General features: G+C 37.5%; 1 protein-coding gene across 1 annotated transcript in view; it reads left to right on the top strand.

The window, feature by feature from the left end:
• ARAP2 (ArfGAP with RhoGAP domain, ankyrin repeat and PH domain 2) overlaps window positions 1-17529 on the top strand; it is a 127057-nt gene that overhangs the window by 55213 nt on the left and 54315 nt on the right. The window contains exons 9-16 of the mRNA XM_009896550.2: window positions 2685-2800; window positions 3896-4095; window positions 4825-4910; window positions 5600-5782; window positions 7830-8004; window positions 8980-9114; window positions 14885-15029; window positions 17395-17497. Coding sequence (XP_009894852.2) covers window positions 2685-2800; window positions 3896-4095; window positions 4825-4910; window positions 5600-5782; window positions 7830-8004; window positions 8980-9114; window positions 14885-15029; window positions 17395-17497 — 1143 coding nt within the window. The remainder of the gene's footprint in view (window positions 1-2684; window positions 2801-3895; window positions 4096-4824; window positions 4911-5599; window positions 5783-7829; window positions 8005-8979; window positions 9115-14884; window positions 15030-17394; window positions 17498-17529) is intronic.

The following is a 17529-nucleotide window of genomic DNA, read 5'->3' on the forward strand; positions in this document are numbered from 1 at the left end:
AAAAAACCCCCAACATACATGCACAAAAAGAACTGCTGGTTTGTGCAATTAGTATTTGGGAAATTAGAATAGAATAGAATTGAATTAACCAGGTTGGAAGAGACCCTCAAGATCATTGAGTCCAACCTATCATCCAACACCATCTAATCAACTAAACCATGGCACCAAGCACCCAATTAAGTCACTTTCTAAACACCTCCGGTGATGGTGACTCCACCACCTCCCCAGGCAGCACATTCCAATGGCCAATCTCTCTTTCTATGAAGAACTTCTTCCTAACATTCAGCTGAAACCTCCCTTGGTGCAGCTTGAGGCTGTGTCCTCTTGTTCTGGTGCTGGTTGCCTGGGAGAGGAGACCAACCCCCACCTGTCTACAACCTCCCTTCAGGTAGCTGTAGAGAGCAATAAGGTCTCCCCTGAGCCTCCTCTTCTCCAGGCTAAGCAACCCCATCTCCCTCAGCCTCTCCTCATAGGGCTTGTGTTCCAAACCCCTCCCCAGCTTTGTTGCCCTTCTCTGGACATGTTTCAGCAACTCAACATCTTTCCTAAACTGAGGGGCCCAGAGCTGGACACAGTACTCAAGGTGTGGCCTAACAAGTGCTGAGTACAGGGGCATAATGACCTCCCTGCTTCTGCTGGGCACACTGCTGGCTCATGTTCAGCATGAGCATTTACAAAGTAGAATGCTACAGAGGTCAAATATGCATTTGTTTGAATTCCTTGATGGCCAGTAAGCATGATGGTTTTGCTGCAATTATTTGTTGAGGGACCTTCCTTTAGATTGCTGGAAGCTTATTTGGGAATACGAGAATATACCTCTTCTTGTTTACATTCTTTTTATGACAGGAGTCAGTAGCAAGTGCTTAAAGGGAATCTGCTGTGCTAGGTGAACTTTTGATCTGGCTTACTGTGGTAGTTATTATTTCAGTCATCTTCATTACTCATCATTTGCCTCTGATCCGCACCTAAGAGCGTATTGAACTTCTATTAGCCATGGCTTCTGGCAGTCGTTCAGCTGTTATTTAATAAAGGAGAAATGCATTGCATTGTTGTTTGGGTACATGTTTAGTCTCATTTACCTGCCCTTTTAAAAAATCAGGACTTCTTAAGGTCATTTATTTGAAATAACTGAAACCAACAAATGAAAGCTGCATCCAATTTACGTCAGGGAAGTGCAAACAATTTAATTCTAGAAAGTTAAACAGGTTCCCCCCCCCATTTTACTCATTTGCTTTTAGACACTGCTGCTAATAAAAATAAAGATTTAGTATTTTCCTAGCCTCAGTCTTTTTTTTTTTTCCATATTTCATGCTTCTGTTTTTCTCACTGGTGATGTTTGACTTTAAGAATGCTTCACTGCTACAGAACATGCTGTCAAGTTCATACTCTAAAAGAGATTATTCTGCCCACTCCTTTCCCATAGAACTGATCTTTGAGATGAATTAAGAGCTGTGTAGACTTCACAGAGCTCTCTGCTCTCTTCTAAGGCAGATCTGTCAGTATGAAAAACCACTGATTTACAGGAAAATGGAGTGGGTGCTGAAGATGAGGGGGGAGAATAAAAATGTCTGTATTGCAGTATATGAGGGTGGAAGAAAGGTAGAAACATATATATATATATATATATAGAGAGAGAGAGAGAGAGAGAGAGAGAGGAACGGATAAGCCAGGGTGCTTGTTGAAAACTTACTACTTCATAAAAGGATTTGAGCTGAAATCCACATCTGGATTCCAAAGTGTTACTGTAAAAGGAAAAAAAAAAAAACCCACAAGTAACAACAAAGCACCAAATTTCTTATTAAGAAATCTGGCCAAGGAAGCCTCAGCTGACTTATCCCACACTATGTGTAATTACTGGAAATTATGGCATTTAAAAAAATCCCATCTTAGAAGGGACACTATAATGCCTTTTAGGACATAATTCTCTTCAATGCCTCATGCTATGTAATAAGTACTTCCACTTCTGCATAGATCCCTAAGTGTCTGTTGTGTTAGGTTTAGCATTTTCAAATGTGATAAAATAAAATAATATTATTTTAATTTGCTTATACCTGAAGTTGTGGTGAGTTGGCCCTGGCTGGATGACAGGTACCCACCAAAACTGCTTTATCATTTACCCTCTGAGCTGGACAGGTGAGAGAAAAGATAACAAGAGGCTCAGTGATGAAGATAATGACAAGGAGATCACTCAGCAATTACCATCGTGGGCACAACAGAATTGTCTTGGGGAAGATAGTTTAATTTTTTATAAACCAAGAGAATTTTATACATAATATATTTTATTTTGCTTAAATGGTAAGGCAGACAAAACTGCCGTCAGTGAGAAGGATTTAGTTATTTAAACATTGTTTAGTACTAAAACATGATTTAAACTAGATACTCCCATCATTTGGGACCTAATTTTAATGCAACCTCTTATTTAACTTTTTTCCCCTCTTTATTAATAGCTAGAGTGTGCGTATTTTATTTTTCCCCTCACACTCAAATAAGGTCATTCTAGCAATTAAAGTCATAGTGTTTGCACAAAATTTAATACAAGTTTGTTTATTCTTTAATGATTTAGAAGAGGCTTGCATGTTGTGGCCAAAATGACCTTGGATTTTTGGACCATACTGATTTAATTGTTGTAGACGTGTTTGATTCTTGAATGACAAAGCGCTGTACTCCTATTATCTTTTCCCTAGGATTTTAAGACAGGATTTGGTATCACTTTAATCCCTATGAATGTGGCAAATGTAAAACAAGTGGATCGGAGTGCCAAGCAATCTTTTGAAATAATTACTCCTTATAAAAGCTTCAGGTGAGAACTTATATATGTATTATTAATTAATATTGATGCAGCTAGCTAATGCACTAAAGATATACTTGCAGTGTATTACAGCGGCTTTCCTAGTTTGGGATGAAAATATGATATTTATATTAAGAAGAATTTTTCTTTCCTTTCAGCTGTATGCTTAATCTCTTACCTCCCTGACCAGACATCCTGTGCCCACAGATTCACATTTTTATGTAGTCTTCTTTGTTCATTCTGGGCAAGGGCAGAAGAAAAAAAGAATTTGACACTATTAAAAGAATATTAAACTGCAGTAGTGAAATAGTGTTGCATCCATTTAATAGTGAGCATTTTATTCAATAAGAAAAGATGTGCCATCCTTTGTAGAAATCTTGCATTGAAATCTGGAGAAAGTTTCACTTTGGCTGATGCTGTAATGATTTTTAAGAGAATGGAAGTATATGCTAATAGAAGCCTTTTGCTGAGTGTTAGAGTGTTTCTTAAATGGAATTTCAGTAGTGCAGGTGAAGAAAACGCTGTTCTCTTAGCCTTGCTAAATGATAGCAAAGTTTCCTTTCATTCTGAGACGACTAGCGTAGCAGGTAAATTAATACTGATTAGTGATTGGAGTCTATAGCTGGCTGGTAGACAGATAGTTCTTTGCCTTTCTCTGGGCCGTCACTGTGTTTGTGTTTCCTTAGTATGATTTGTGTTTTAAAAGAATACCAGTTTAAATGGAAAGCATTTTTTGGCTGCTGTGTCTAGCAGCTCCATTCTTGTTAAGTTTCCATAGGTCACTTCACGCTTTTGTTACAGTTCAGACCTTAAGTTTCACAAGTGGAACTATAAAAAGATTGAAAGTACCTCAGAAACATAACTTGAACATGACAAAAACCGTGTAGCTTGTGCTGGCAGTCACTCTGAAAACTGAGCACAAACCCAGGGAGTTTTCATGGACTGAAAATACACAATGCTACATTCCATCTTAGTATTTATATCTGTGTAGAGGATGATTTTTTGACTGTGATTTCAGGTGTAAATGTAATAAATGGGACACTCCAGACTATGTTTAATTGGGCTTTAAAATAAAAGTCAATAACACAGAAAAGTCAATTGTTTCAGCTTTACAGCAGAGTCGGAAAGAGAGAAACAAGAGTGGATTGAAGCCCTGCAGCAATCGATAGCAGAAACTCTGTCTGATTATGAAGTAGCTGAGAAGATTTGGTTCAATGAGTCCAACAGGAGCTGTGCTGACTGTAAAGCTCCCAGTCCTGACTGGGCATCCATCAATCTCTGTGTTGTCATTTGTAAGAAGTGTGCAGGTAGGGTAATTAATGACAGGCTATGTGGGTTCTACGAAATGTCATATTTGCATATCTGTGTATGTCCTTGAATGGGCTTTTTTCAGTTTTACGGTGCCATCCTTGTGGAAGTTCTGACAAACACAAAGTCGTAACATGTTTAGGGTGTTTTTTTAATTTACTGATACCAAGGTCATCCTTATTCTAAAACACTCCCAGGCATAAATGGCAGGTCCCTAATCCCTTACAATTAGTGGAAATTAAGACACACTAGCGCTTTGTGGGAAATGGCTGGATTTTGCAAGGCTGGATGCCGAAGGATAACGATTTTCAATTGTATAATTTGGGATATTAAATTCCCTGACATCAGGGCATATTTGACAGCCAACTGGGATAGCAATTTCACATGCTGCTAAAAATCTGCTTCTAACAAATCTACTTCTAACATTTTGTATGTACTTGAGCAGTAGATTCAGGGAAACAGTCTCTAACTCAAGACTTTCCAAACAAATCCTCTCCAAAGTATTCTGCATCACAAAGCCTACTTTGTTTATTCATTACAATCAAATGCAAATCCACTTTTTTCTTTCAGTTTATCTTCTTTTGGGTGCTTTTATATTCAAATATCAAACCCAGCCTTTTTTAAAAGCTGCAATTAGAACCAAATTGTTTTAATTAAATTTTGTTTCATTATCTCAGAAGAGAAACCTGGTGTAAGTGCTCTAAGCAAAAATAATCTTGGATTTTCAGGGCAGCACAGATCATTAGGACCAAGAGATTCAAAGGTCCGGAGTCTAAAAATGGATGCCAGCATTTGGAGCAATGAACTTATTGAGGTATGTTCTGCTGTTCTCATTCTTTACTCCATCTTGAAAAGTACTGTATGAGTAGGAGTTACTTATTGCTTCACTCACAAGAAAACTAACCTAGCTGCTAACTAGCATGCTGCTGTTACAGTAGACTTGTTTCCAATAATCATATACTGCTGTGTCACTCAAAATACTCACTTTTGATAACCTAATGTACAACTTCTCTTAGTATTTTTCTAACTATCTGGTTATTTTTGGGGAAAAAATAAATAGAATGCTTTCAGAGAGACATCTTAATGGACAGTATTGGGAAAGGGAAAAGGAAGGAAACTTCTCACTGCCAGTTTAGTTTAAGTGGTGCTGATAGAGAGGGTTGAGTCATCACCATTTTCTTGAAGACAAATGCTAGTCTTCTTTGACCTTCTACTCATATTTTCTAATATATATTGAAATAAGTGGTCAGCCTTGTAAGGCATAGTTGCTATTGATGGTAAATGATGACTGCAGACTTCATTATTCATTTATAGATGACCATAGGCAGTGACTGAGAAGGGCTTCCATCTCCTGCAAGCATCTTGCTTTCCTTTAATAACTTTCTCTTTCAACCTCTAGCAGCTGAAAACTATTTAGAGGCTAGCTTCATATCCTTCATCCTGGTGGTTGTTTTTTTTGTGTCTGTTTGTTTGTTGTGGTTTTTTTCCTTGCACGTTATTCAGCTCTTTATCATCATTGGAAATAAGAGAGCAAACAGTTTTTGGGCAGGAAATCTTCCTCCAGATGAAGAGCTGCATATGGACGCCCCTGCAGAAAAAAGGATAGCATTCATTACACAGAAATACAAAGAGAGGAAATTCAGGAAAGCACCTTTTAGCTACAAAACCAAGGAACAGTTGAATAAGGTAATACTTGATTGGGTAAACCCGTGCCTTACCTTTTGTATTGTGTCTGGGTGCAGTTTGATCATCTTGTTAAACTGGTGAGAAATACATTCAGGATCCTGAACAAGGGTTGTTTTGGAGTCTTTACAGGGCTAATTTCAGGATTTCTTAGTTCCTAGATTTTCCAGTTAGTTTGTCAGTAGGAGGCTGTTGTACCTCCATGGTGCCTGTACTAAGTGTTCCAGAGCTGGCAATCAATACAGATCTTACTTTTTCTTCAAATGAGCACACTAGGGCTGCAGATTCCCACTTCTTTACATGTCTTCTTTACATGCTTTTGATATCTTATGTATCTGATATCCAACATTCCAACACACTAGATGATTTAGTATTGTCAATGGTGAAAGTAGCTCCTGAACACTTTTATAGTAACTTGTGGCTAATTGGAAATGAAACCAGCTAAAAATTAATGATGAAAAAATGTGAGTTCTCAGTGTTTCCATTTAATTAAATTATTTATAGGTAAAAAGTGGAAAATACTCATTATAATTATCAATTTCTATTTAATTTTTGATGTCCCTTTGACTGACTTTGAATATCTGTTGATTTCAGTCATGACTGTTTAGGATATGCAAATATAGAAGATTTTAAATGCATATATACAGCAATGCTAATGGCTTCAGTTCATGAGTCATGAGCATGCAGAGATCATGGGGAGGCAGCAACATTTAAAAGTTCTTGTGGTTTGAACTTGAGAGTTCTCATTTCTTCAGTGATTTTTGTGTCAAAAAGTGTTATTTTTTCATACATACTAAGTTGCATGTTAGTTGTGTATATAAAATGTTAAAATAGTGGCCCGTGAGATTAGCTGTCATTAAAACACCTCAAGCCAAAGCACAGAACCAGCTCACTATGTAGCTTGAATTTATATTTTTCCACTTCATTGGAATTGGGAACATTCTGGGGCTTTATGGGAACTCTTTATATTGTTGCAAAATAAAACATTTGGATTATTTTCTATTTATTGGTAGCAAGAGACTTTATTTAATATTAGAGCTGTGGACCACAGCAAATAACTCTGTTTTACAGGCTTGATTCTTCCAAGTCTGTTTGTTTGGGGCTTTTTTTGGGGGGGGAAGGGTTTCTGTCAATTAATCATTCAACTACTGGCAAAAATAATATGGCTTGTAATGGTCAAATTCCCTATGGAAACATGAAATTACTGTGTAATCAGATGGTCATTGCCAAGTAATTCTAGAACTTTCACTGAGCTGGATGCTTGTAGGTTTATTAAAGCAGCTGAATTTTGAGAGTTGATTCTTCTTGTGCTGAGTGACTTCTCCCTCAAACATCTCAAAAAACCTCATTCATTAATGAAATAATTAAATGCATATTAAATTGTAGAAAGCATTATGGACTAGATTGCTGTAATTGTGTAGCTAATCCTGGGTTTAAGGTTTTAGACCATCATTTGGGGGGGGATGGGAAGGGGGAGAAAAAGTAAAAATAAAATGATTTAGTGTGAAGTGAAATCTTTAAATGCCAAGGAAGTTGATCAAGTAGGAAGATGCCCTGAAGAACTGTTGTCTTATTACTGTGAGCATAGTTTTGAAAAACTGCTTATGAACTTCAGTCTGTTTCCTAGTAATGAAATTTAAGGGTGAAATCTCATCTCTTTGGTTGAAATTTTGAGGTTTAAAATAACAGTGTTCTTTTCTATAGTAGTTTGATTTGTGAATCAAAATGAGGGGTAATTTTTCACATAAGCAAGAATCTTTCCCCTCCAGTAGTATTAATTCACAATATCCTTCCTAATTGAAGCTTGTGGGAGCAGATTCTTGCAGGGCGTGGATTGATTATGTTTTTGCAGTTGCTTTGTTCTTGTTGCTGCTTTTTTACCCCTAGATTCAGACCATGCTTGATTATTCCTGCTACTTCTCTGTTATGGTCTCAACATGTAGAGGAACTCTATTGGAGGTGAAAGGATTTGCATCTAAATGATCTAAATACTTGTTGCAAATAATTTTCTAATTTAAACAGGCTTTTTGTTTTCCCTCTCCATGCTAAGGCCCTATGTGCTGCTGTAGTTAAACAAGATGTGCTAGAAACTCTGATGTTGCTGTTCAGTGGGGCTGATGCTATGTGTGCTACTGGAGACCCTGTTTACAGTACTCCATACTTACTGGCCAAGAAAGCTGGACAAAGACTGCAGATGGAATTCTTGTACCACAATAAGTTCTCAGGTAGGATTCACTCTCTTTGTTTCAATCTTCTAATTTTATATTGAGCAAAATGGAAGGAAGGAATTCACAAGGATAGGAGTCGCTGAGTTCAGCAACAGTGGTATAGTGGTGGGGGAGTTGTGATGTCTCCTGTGTTATCTGTGTTTCAGCAGACTGGATGTGATTGTGTACAAGGTACTTGCATTTTGCACAGATAGCAAATTTATGACTTAAAAAAATAACAAAGACAGTGATAACTAATAGACCTCATACCTTATTTATAACACAGAAGAAAAACATCACCTGCTCTGCCAAAATGATCAGGCTTTTACCTGTAAAAGGTAAAGAAAAAAAATACACCATATATATAAAAAATATATATATATAAAAAATAAGAAAGAAAATGTTTCACCCAGGGGAAGTAGTGGATTTCCCTACACTGGACACTTTTAAGACTCAGCTTGACAGGGTGCTGGGCCATCTCATTTCAACTACGCTATCACCTAGAGAGGTTGGACCAGATGATCCTTGAGGTCCCTTCCAACCTGGCATTCTGTAATTCAGTGATATACTTCAGATATGTGTTAACTGTATTCACCTGGTGCTTTATTTATTTCTTTAAAATTATTTAACTTCCTATCTATCCCTACTGCACACAGACCTACCTGATTTTTGCCAGACTTTTCTCCCACAATGAAACTCATCTCTTGAACCTGTAATATGGTCTATACCAGCAAACTATCTTTTCCTCACATCACGGCTTCACAGAATCACAAAACCTGTAGGATCTATGAAAAAAAAAAGTGTGCCAGTGTTTTATTGATGAATATATAGAAAAAATTACTGTAATTATAAAACTCAATAAGATGTATTTGTGGTGTACTAAAAGTACTACAGAGCAACTCCATATCTACAGGTGACACAGACAGAAATGCTTAAAGTGGTTAGAGTGATAGAAATGAAGTTTTTTGTGTCGCTTCTTTTCTCTTTTAATAGATTTCCCAAATTATGATCCCAGTTTTGAAAGTGGTTTCTCTGAAGACTGTTCACATTCCACCTTTCTTTGTGAATTCCTATACAAAGTTTCTTCTAATACTGCTAAGCTTCTCACGGAGAAGAAATTAAAAGAAGGTATTTCACTTTTATTTTGTGCATTTGAATATGTATAGTTTGGATTCATTTCCTTCTTTTTAACTTCTCAGATTACTTTAAAAGAGATAAGATGCCTTTGATATGACATAGCCTCTTTTGATTTGGTAGATAAGAAAATACTGATTGTCTTAATCTCCTTCAGTTGTTGACAGAGGGAGGAAAATGAACTACTGAACAAATATTTGGCTAACAACAGCTATTGATAAATAAAACCCACTTAGAAACACTTCTCGCTTTAATTATGTTTAGCTAGATGCTGCTGACTGCCCCAAAGCAGCTTCCCTCAAAAATGATAATATTTCAGAAATCATTTAAATTATCACTGCCTAATATGCAGGGTGTTTCTCAAGCTCACAAGTTTTAAAACTACTCCAGGTGGAATTGTGCACTTCCAACAACTTTACAACCAGCTGAGCTTCGTGGGGTGAAAATGTGTATATCACAGCAGATACACATGGTCTCCTGTGTGTATCAGTCTTCTGTGATTGTTTCTTTCTTGTTGTTACTGAGAGGTTATAATTTTCTCACCTTTTTTTCTTTTCCCCCCTTCTTTCCCCAGCTGTGTTCCTCTATTTTTCTTCCATCTAAACAAAAAAAGATGTGGGACTTTCTGGCCTGATTTATGGTTGAGTTTATTGCTCCTAAAACCTTAGCATGACATCCCATGTTGATTAATAGATATTTTTGCATGTTTATGTCCATGTTCTTATGGTGTTTGCCTTTGAGATCCTTGGTGGAGATTAAAGCATGCTAAAACATGTAACACCTATTTAAATATGCTTTTGAAGAATCTGTAAATTAGGTATTGGTTCAAATTCCTGGAAGCATTGCATGATCAACACAACTCATGCCTGATCAGCCACTTAGCAATTGTTGATGACAGCTGTTGTGGCAGAGGACTGCTGCTGGACAGGACTTTTTGGAGGATGGTTCTGAAACTGCATTGAGCTTATTTGGGAAAGCAAGGAATAACTGCAGACCTCACTAGTATCATTCCAAGGGCAGACTTTGTCTTCTGTACTGTGGTGTGTATATCTACTGTGTCCTGGCTCTGGAGCCCACAACACAAGAAGGACATGAAAGTGTTAGAGCAGGTCCAGAGGAGGCCACAAACATGATCTGAGGGCTGGAGCACCTCTCTTGTGAAGAAAGGTTGAGTGAGTTGGGGTTAAGCCTGGAGAAGAAAGGGCTCTCTTTGTAGCAGCCTTCCAGTATTTGAAGGGGGCTGCAGGAGGCTTGGACAGGAACTTTTGACAAAGGCATGGAGTCATAGGATGAATGGTGATGGTTTCAAACTGGAAGAAGCTGGATTGAGATGAGATGTTAAGGAGAAAGTTTTCGCCATGAGGTTGGTGAGGCACCAGAACAGGTTCCCCATGGAAGTTGTGGAGGCTTCAAGCCTGGTGATGTTCAAAACCAGATTGCATGGGTTCTTGAGCAAGCTGGTCTAGTAGGAGGTGTCTCTGCTTGTGGCTTGGTTTAGGAACTAGATGATTTTTAAGGTCCTTTCCAACCTAAACCATTCTATGATCTGTATTCATAAAATATCCAAGGGAAAAAAAAAAGAAAAAAGAAACAAAACAAAACCAGAACAACCAACCAAAAATAATCACAAACACCCTCCTAGGAAAAGTAGACAGCAGATATGAGGCAATACTACTGTTACCTTCTATCTGAATGGTGTAAATTTGTGAATACCTGTCTAGATTGTGAACATTTACAGCTAAATATTCAGTGTCTCCTGTAGTACCGAGGAGATGCAGTGGGGAGTGAACATCATTATTAGGATGCCTTAAAAATAGTACTGAAGAAAAACCCCAGACAAGAAACAACTGAATTTTGACTGTCTTCCATCGTAAGGTTTTAGTGGACAGTAATGAATCTGCCTTGAAAGTTTGTGGCCTGTTGCTTATCCTTGCAGTTACTACTTGGAAGAGCACACAGTAAATGGAAAGGAACTGCGTTTCCCTCAGCTCAAGTTGGCCCCTGGAATTGAGATAGTGTCTTGTAGCTGTTCTGCTCTTTGGTTTTGAGGGGGGCTTTTTTGGTTGTTGTTCATGTGTTTGCTTTTGCATTATTGTTGAATTACCCATGTGTTTGTCAGGCCTAATATTTCTGGGATGAGTGCTCTATAGCTAGGTAGGAATATAGGTTTCCCTGAGCTTTTTGCAGTCCAGGAAGACAAATGACAAATGAGACAAGGGAGGAAGATGTAATAATAACATCCTTTCAACAACAACAAAAACCCCTGCAATTTTGAATTAGAAACTGCTCTTGCCTGAGGGCTGTAATATATTTCAGCCATGTGTAAGAAATACTATGACAAAAGGAGGCTTTTGCTGTTTAAAACATAAACCATACCGTTTTATTTTTGTTCTCAGATCAAGAATGATTTCTTAGTTTATAAAATCTCATTAACATGAAGTAAAGTCTATTCTATTCTATTCTATTCTATTCTATGATATATGACTCCTGTGAAGCTATACATTTGCAAACTCTATCTTATGCTTGTTGTACTGTTTAAAATATGTATTTAGACTACAGATAGAACTAGAGAGCAAGTAGTAAATAAATAAATAATGCATTTACTCCCCCAAACCTTCAATAATTGAAAAAAATATAAAAATATCAATAGTACCAGTAGTTATAATAGAGCTGTATATAAAGAATAATAAAACAAAAAAACCCCAAACAATAATATCAAAATAGTACCTAATAATAAATCAGTATATAAATACTAATGAATAAGCAAGAAAAATAGCATAACAAAAAATGAAAGATCATCAAAATAGTACTACTAATAAATAATAATTCAGTATGTAAATAATAAATGAAAAATAAAATAGCAAAAAATTCAAATCAATAATAATTAATATTAAAACAGTAAATAGCAATAAATAATAAGATGACAAATGAAATATTGTAATGAAAATGAAAATATCATAGTAACCAGAAAAATAGTGCTAAGAGATTTTTAAATCATATAGCAAATAATAGAAAAACTACTTGGATGAAATACCAGGTAAAATATGAAGTTAATATTGGGCTAACTACAACAGCAGCTTGGTGGTTATTTTGTTGTTGGGTTTTGGTTGGTTTTTTTATTTTTGGTTGGTTTGTTTTTTCCTCCCACAACTGTTTTACCATATTCTCATAAATACCAGAATATTTGCAGCTGTACAGGAATTGTAAGACTGCAGAAGTAAACAAAGTATTTTTTCTTAGGACCTGCTTCTCTGCAGTGGTGGGAGTAGATGCACCTCAGATTATATTGTAAGAACTAGATTTAAGCTAGAATGGATGCCTGAAAATGCTGAGCAGCCAATAGTCCATGGTATGCTGTGTCATGGGCTGTGTTCATCTTTTAGTTTCATAATAGGGAGTAGATATTTGATCTTAATTAAATATACCAAATAAAACTTTGCAGAGCAGTTTAAAAATATAATTTTCTCTGCTTGGTATGTTTTTGTTCTGTTTCAAAAGTATAGATGACAATTGCTAGATACACCAATACATCTAACTCAAACTCATTTGAGGATGGAATTCTTAAGTAGTAATTTAACCATGATTAGCAACTGGAAATTTTTACACTTGGAAGGCACTAAGCACAAACACAGTATGGGTGAGGAGTGGCTTGAGGGCAGTCTTGAGTAAGAGGACTTGGCATTGTTGCTTGATGAAAAACACACCGTGAACTGGCAATGGTCACTTGGCAGCCCAGAAGGCAGCCATGTCCTGGGCTGCATCAATATAAGTGTGACCAGCAGGACAAGGGAGGTGAATTCTTCTCTTCTGCTCTGCCTTGGTGAGACCACGCCTGCAGTACTGCATCCTGTCTGGTGCCCCCAGCACAAGAAAGACATGGACTGCTGGAGCAGGTCATAAAGGTGATCAGAGGGCTGGAGCATCTCACACATAGGGACAGGCTGAGAAAGTTGGGGCTCTTCAACCTGGAGAAGAGAAGGTGCCAAGGAGACCTTATAGCAGCCTTCCAGAACCTGAAGGAGGCCTACGGGAACACTGAGGAGGGAATTTTACAAGGGCTTGTAGTGATAGGATGATGGACAGTGAGAGCCTGAGCAGTGTAGATTTAGACTGGATATTAGGAAGAAATTCTTTACAGTGGGGGTTGTGAGACACTGGAACAGGTTGCCCAGGGTAGTTGTGGAAAGTGTCCCTGCCTATGGCAAGGGATTTGGAACTAGATGATGTTTAAGGTCCCTTCCAACCCAATCCATTTTATGAATCTATGACATGTTACCTTTCTGTAAACTACAGGTTGCTAAATGAATTTAGCCTTCCCAGGTATGTGACTAGCAACCAGAGAGACACCCAATCCATTTTAATGTGACCATGCCATCCTGGAATGGCTACAGCTGCTGCCTATCTGCAATGTATCCATTTATCTCCCCCAGTGCATAGGAATAAGTTCTGCACTGTTTCATTACTATCTGACATTTGGGCCTGCAGTAGGGGAGAATTGAGCTCGGCCAGTGATGTACCTAGAAAGGATTGTTCTTTTAGTTTCTCTGTTCTTCAGTTTGTCATCCTCTACCATTTGGTAGCAGTTTGGGGTTTTTTGTTGGGTTTGTTTAGTTTTTTTAATATAATCATGTTAAATAACACAACTTCTAGTTGTGTTTTTCTTCTGTTTTCCAGTAGTGTGCAATGGATGCAAGTTCTTGCATGTATGGCATTATTTTTTCTAGGCTGCTTTTGTAGAATCCTAGAATGGTTTGGGTTGGAAGGGACATTAGAAGATCATATTGTTCTAGCCACCCTGGCATTGGGAGGGACAAGGCCTCATCCAAACTGGTCTTGAACACCTCCAGGGAGGGGGCATGCAAGACCCCCCTGGGCAACCTCTGGGTAGTGTCTCACTACCCTCACTATAAAGAATTTCTTCCTCATATCCCAGTCTGAATCTGCCCTCCTCAAGCTTCAGTCCACTCCCTCTCTTCCTATCACTTCAAGCCTTTGTAAAAAATTCCTCTCTAGCTCTCCTGTAGCCCCCTTCAGGTACTGGAAGCCTGCTCTAAGGTCTCCCTGCAGCCTTCCCTTCTCCAGGCTGAACAGCCCCAACTCTCTTAACCTGTCCCTATATGGGAGGTGCTTTAGCCCTTTGATTATCTTTGTGGCCTCCTCTGGACCCACTCCAGCAGTTCCAAGACCTACCTGTGCTGGGGGATGCTGCAGCTGGACACGGTACTCCAGGTGACATACTGACTTGATTTTGCCCTCTAGCTCCAGTAACACGAAAGAAAGGGGAACCCTTTTTTGCCACTATATACCATGATTCACTTACTCATTTTGTTCTCTACTCTTGTCAGAAAATATTGTTCTAGTAGCTTTCAGTGCTTCTTTGTACCGTTTTCATTTTGTTTCCTTAGCTCCCTTGTGTTAAACATGGTATTGTGTACTTGCTCTTCCACCACCAAGTTCCACTACAAGAGAGTTAAAATCCCTATACAATGGTAAAGTTAACTTATGAGTATGTTAAATCATTTCATAATGTAAAATTGTGGTGTTGGAAATACTCTTTTCTTAAATTGCCATGTGTTAGAGTTTCTTTAGGCTAAGTATTATCAATATTTATATTGAATTCCTGACCCACTCTGTCAGTGAGACAGATTTCATCATAAATGTCTTGCTGTTGAAACAGAGCTATGCATCCTGTGAGACAACTTCTATAGGGAGAGGTAATTTTTATTAGCATCCACTGACTTTTCCATTCTTTCTTTAATCACAGATTGCAACAGGAGATGGTGCACTTTGGAAAGTGGCTTTCTGAGCTACTATGAAAATGATAAATCTACCACTCCTAATGGTATGATTGACATCAGTGAAGTTATCTGTCTTGTAGTGCACAAGTCAGACTTCTTCTTAAATAGAGGGTAGGTTCTCAATTTAATATTTCAATAAACAAACCGAAGTATTTCAAAGGTTTTATTATTCTGGGTTTTCAGAGCTGTTAGTTTGTTCCTGATTTTTGAATGTGCAATTTAGAAAACTACAACAACAACAAAACCCTGAAATAGTCCATGCTGACTTGAAGAAATAAGTGCTAAGTGGTATTTGGGGATTGTTTTATTATTTCATTTTATTTGTAGTGATCTAATGAAAATGTTAGGGTAATTTAAAAGGGCAGCATAAATTAGATACATCTGTTTCTTATTAAAACGGTAATGCATACTCTCAGTGCTTAAAAGGTTACATGATGATAAATTGAACAATTAATGCTCATTTTTCTTCCTGGGATTGACCTCTGCCTCAAGCCAAAACTCTTGCTTTGTTTCTTACTGACAAGATGCAGCAGATGAGAGTTGTCCACAATGCTTTTTAGTTTTGGTCACAGACCTCTCAGTCTTTGAAACCCATTCTTTGTTCTGCAGCTGAGGACAGTAGTGTAACTGTAGAACATGGTATTATTTTGCAGATAACAACTCTTTCATTTTGTGGTCTTGGTTTTCTTTTATAACTTGCCTTCCCTTTGTACATTAAAACCATCACGTGGAGATTCATGTGAGCTGCATCTCAGTGGTACTTGATTTCTTTAGGGCAACATTTTATTGTGGTTTTTTTGTAACTATACTTTGAGTCTGTAACAAATTCCATAGCACTTAGTTGAAATGTCTTTTTGTATGTAAAATAACAAGACCTTTCTGCAGTATAATACCATGATGCTTGGAGTTCCAAGTGTGTAGATACAAGGAAATGTGTCTACCAAGGAAAAGAGAGTCTATTGAGTAAACTTCTGGAAATATAATGGGGAGAAAGCTATTACATAGATAAAGGAATGCTTGGAGGGGAGAGATCTTGAAACATGGTGATGCCTCAATAAGCTGTAAAATACAGTAGAGATGACCTTCACTGTACTGCAGTCACATCGTTTGTGGTATCCAGAATAAAAAGAAAAATGCCACTGTTGCCTTCTATCATCACATCTAAGCTATGGATTACATCTGCCAATGGTTCCACTTCAGGACAGTACTTAAAAATATTGGATGAATACTTTCCTTTTAGGGAGTGACTAACTTCCTACTCTGCTTCACCTGCAAGTGGGTAGTTTTATGAGAAACTTCTCTAAATTCAGTATTTCATGTAGTGAAAACAGTCAGCCTTTAAAATGTTTGTTCTATTAGTCAGAATTAACTATCTACATAAAGTTTTTAAAGTGCTTACTGAAAATGAGAGCAATGACTCATATTCAGTTCTCCAGACTGAGATAAATCTCAATCTCCAGCACTGGAAGGAAAAAAAATCATATTCCATCTATTGGGATTTTAGGAAGAGGTCACAGACAAAATCATACTATAAACTGATGAACTATAATATATAATTAAAGTCTAACAAGGCATTTACTTTCCAAATTCCACACCAATTTTGACTGGTTTGGTATTTCTTTTACTGTTGTCATTTGTCTATTAAAAAAATGGAAAATCAGGCTCCACCTGATTAAATAGTGATAGACTTTTTAAAAAGAAAAAAGATCAAGACCCACACTCACCCACTTCATCCCCTCCCAAACTTCTAAGAACTTTTTGAGCTACAGAGGCTTCAAAGGGTGTAGTCATAAACATGACAGAACCAAATGTCTTGGATGGTAGTAGGTGATACAAGGTATTGGTAGTGACCACACATTTCACCCTCGGAGGTTTAGGCTGGATGATAGGAAGAGCCTCTCCATGAGCAGGGTGGTGAAGGACTGGAACTGAGAGAAATAGTATTCTCTGTCCTCAAAGATGTTCAAGGCTTTTCATTGCTGTTCTGCTCTGAGGTTAGTGATAGTCCTGCTTTGTGCTTTGGGATTAGACCAAGTACCATCTAAAAATCCCTTTGAATCCCCATTTCTATGATTCATTCTGTGGTATCTTGTTCACAACTTCCCATTCAATGAATTGGTTTGATTAAACTTAAACAAAGTGTTTTGAATACAAAAATATCCTTACTGAAACCACATGTACTTCCAAAAGCAAAAAATTCCCTATGAATTTTAATGTCTGCATACATGTAAGTATTTTTATTAGTTTGAGAAATCACTGAAAGAACAAGTGGCCTCTAAACAAGTGTTATTGACCTGAGAGGCACTTTGATCATGTTGTATTATAAAATACTCTGTTGTTATCTGGGTTGTACTTGTAAGGCTGGAGGAGAAATGCAGATGGATTGCCTTCCATAGGTATGAAATAATGAAAAACAGAGAAATGTCTGCTGTTATGAAGACTAAACACAGCTGCCTTTTTCTCTTGCTTGCTTTAGGGACATCTTTACCTTTGAAATCTACTTAATGTCAGAACGTGTTTTTCTGTTTGGAGCTGAAACTGCATATTCACAAAAAAAATGGACTTGGGCAATAGCCAAGGTAATACTGATAATTATCTTTTGCAGTTAGGC

The sequence above is a fragment of the Dryobates pubescens genome, chromosome 1 (assembly GCF_014839835.1).
Source record: "Dryobates pubescens isolate bDryPub1 chromosome 1, bDryPub1.pri, whole genome shotgun sequence".
In the NCBI taxonomy this organism is placed as follows: domain Eukaryota; kingdom Metazoa; phylum Chordata; class Aves; order Piciformes; family Picidae; genus Dryobates; species Dryobates pubescens.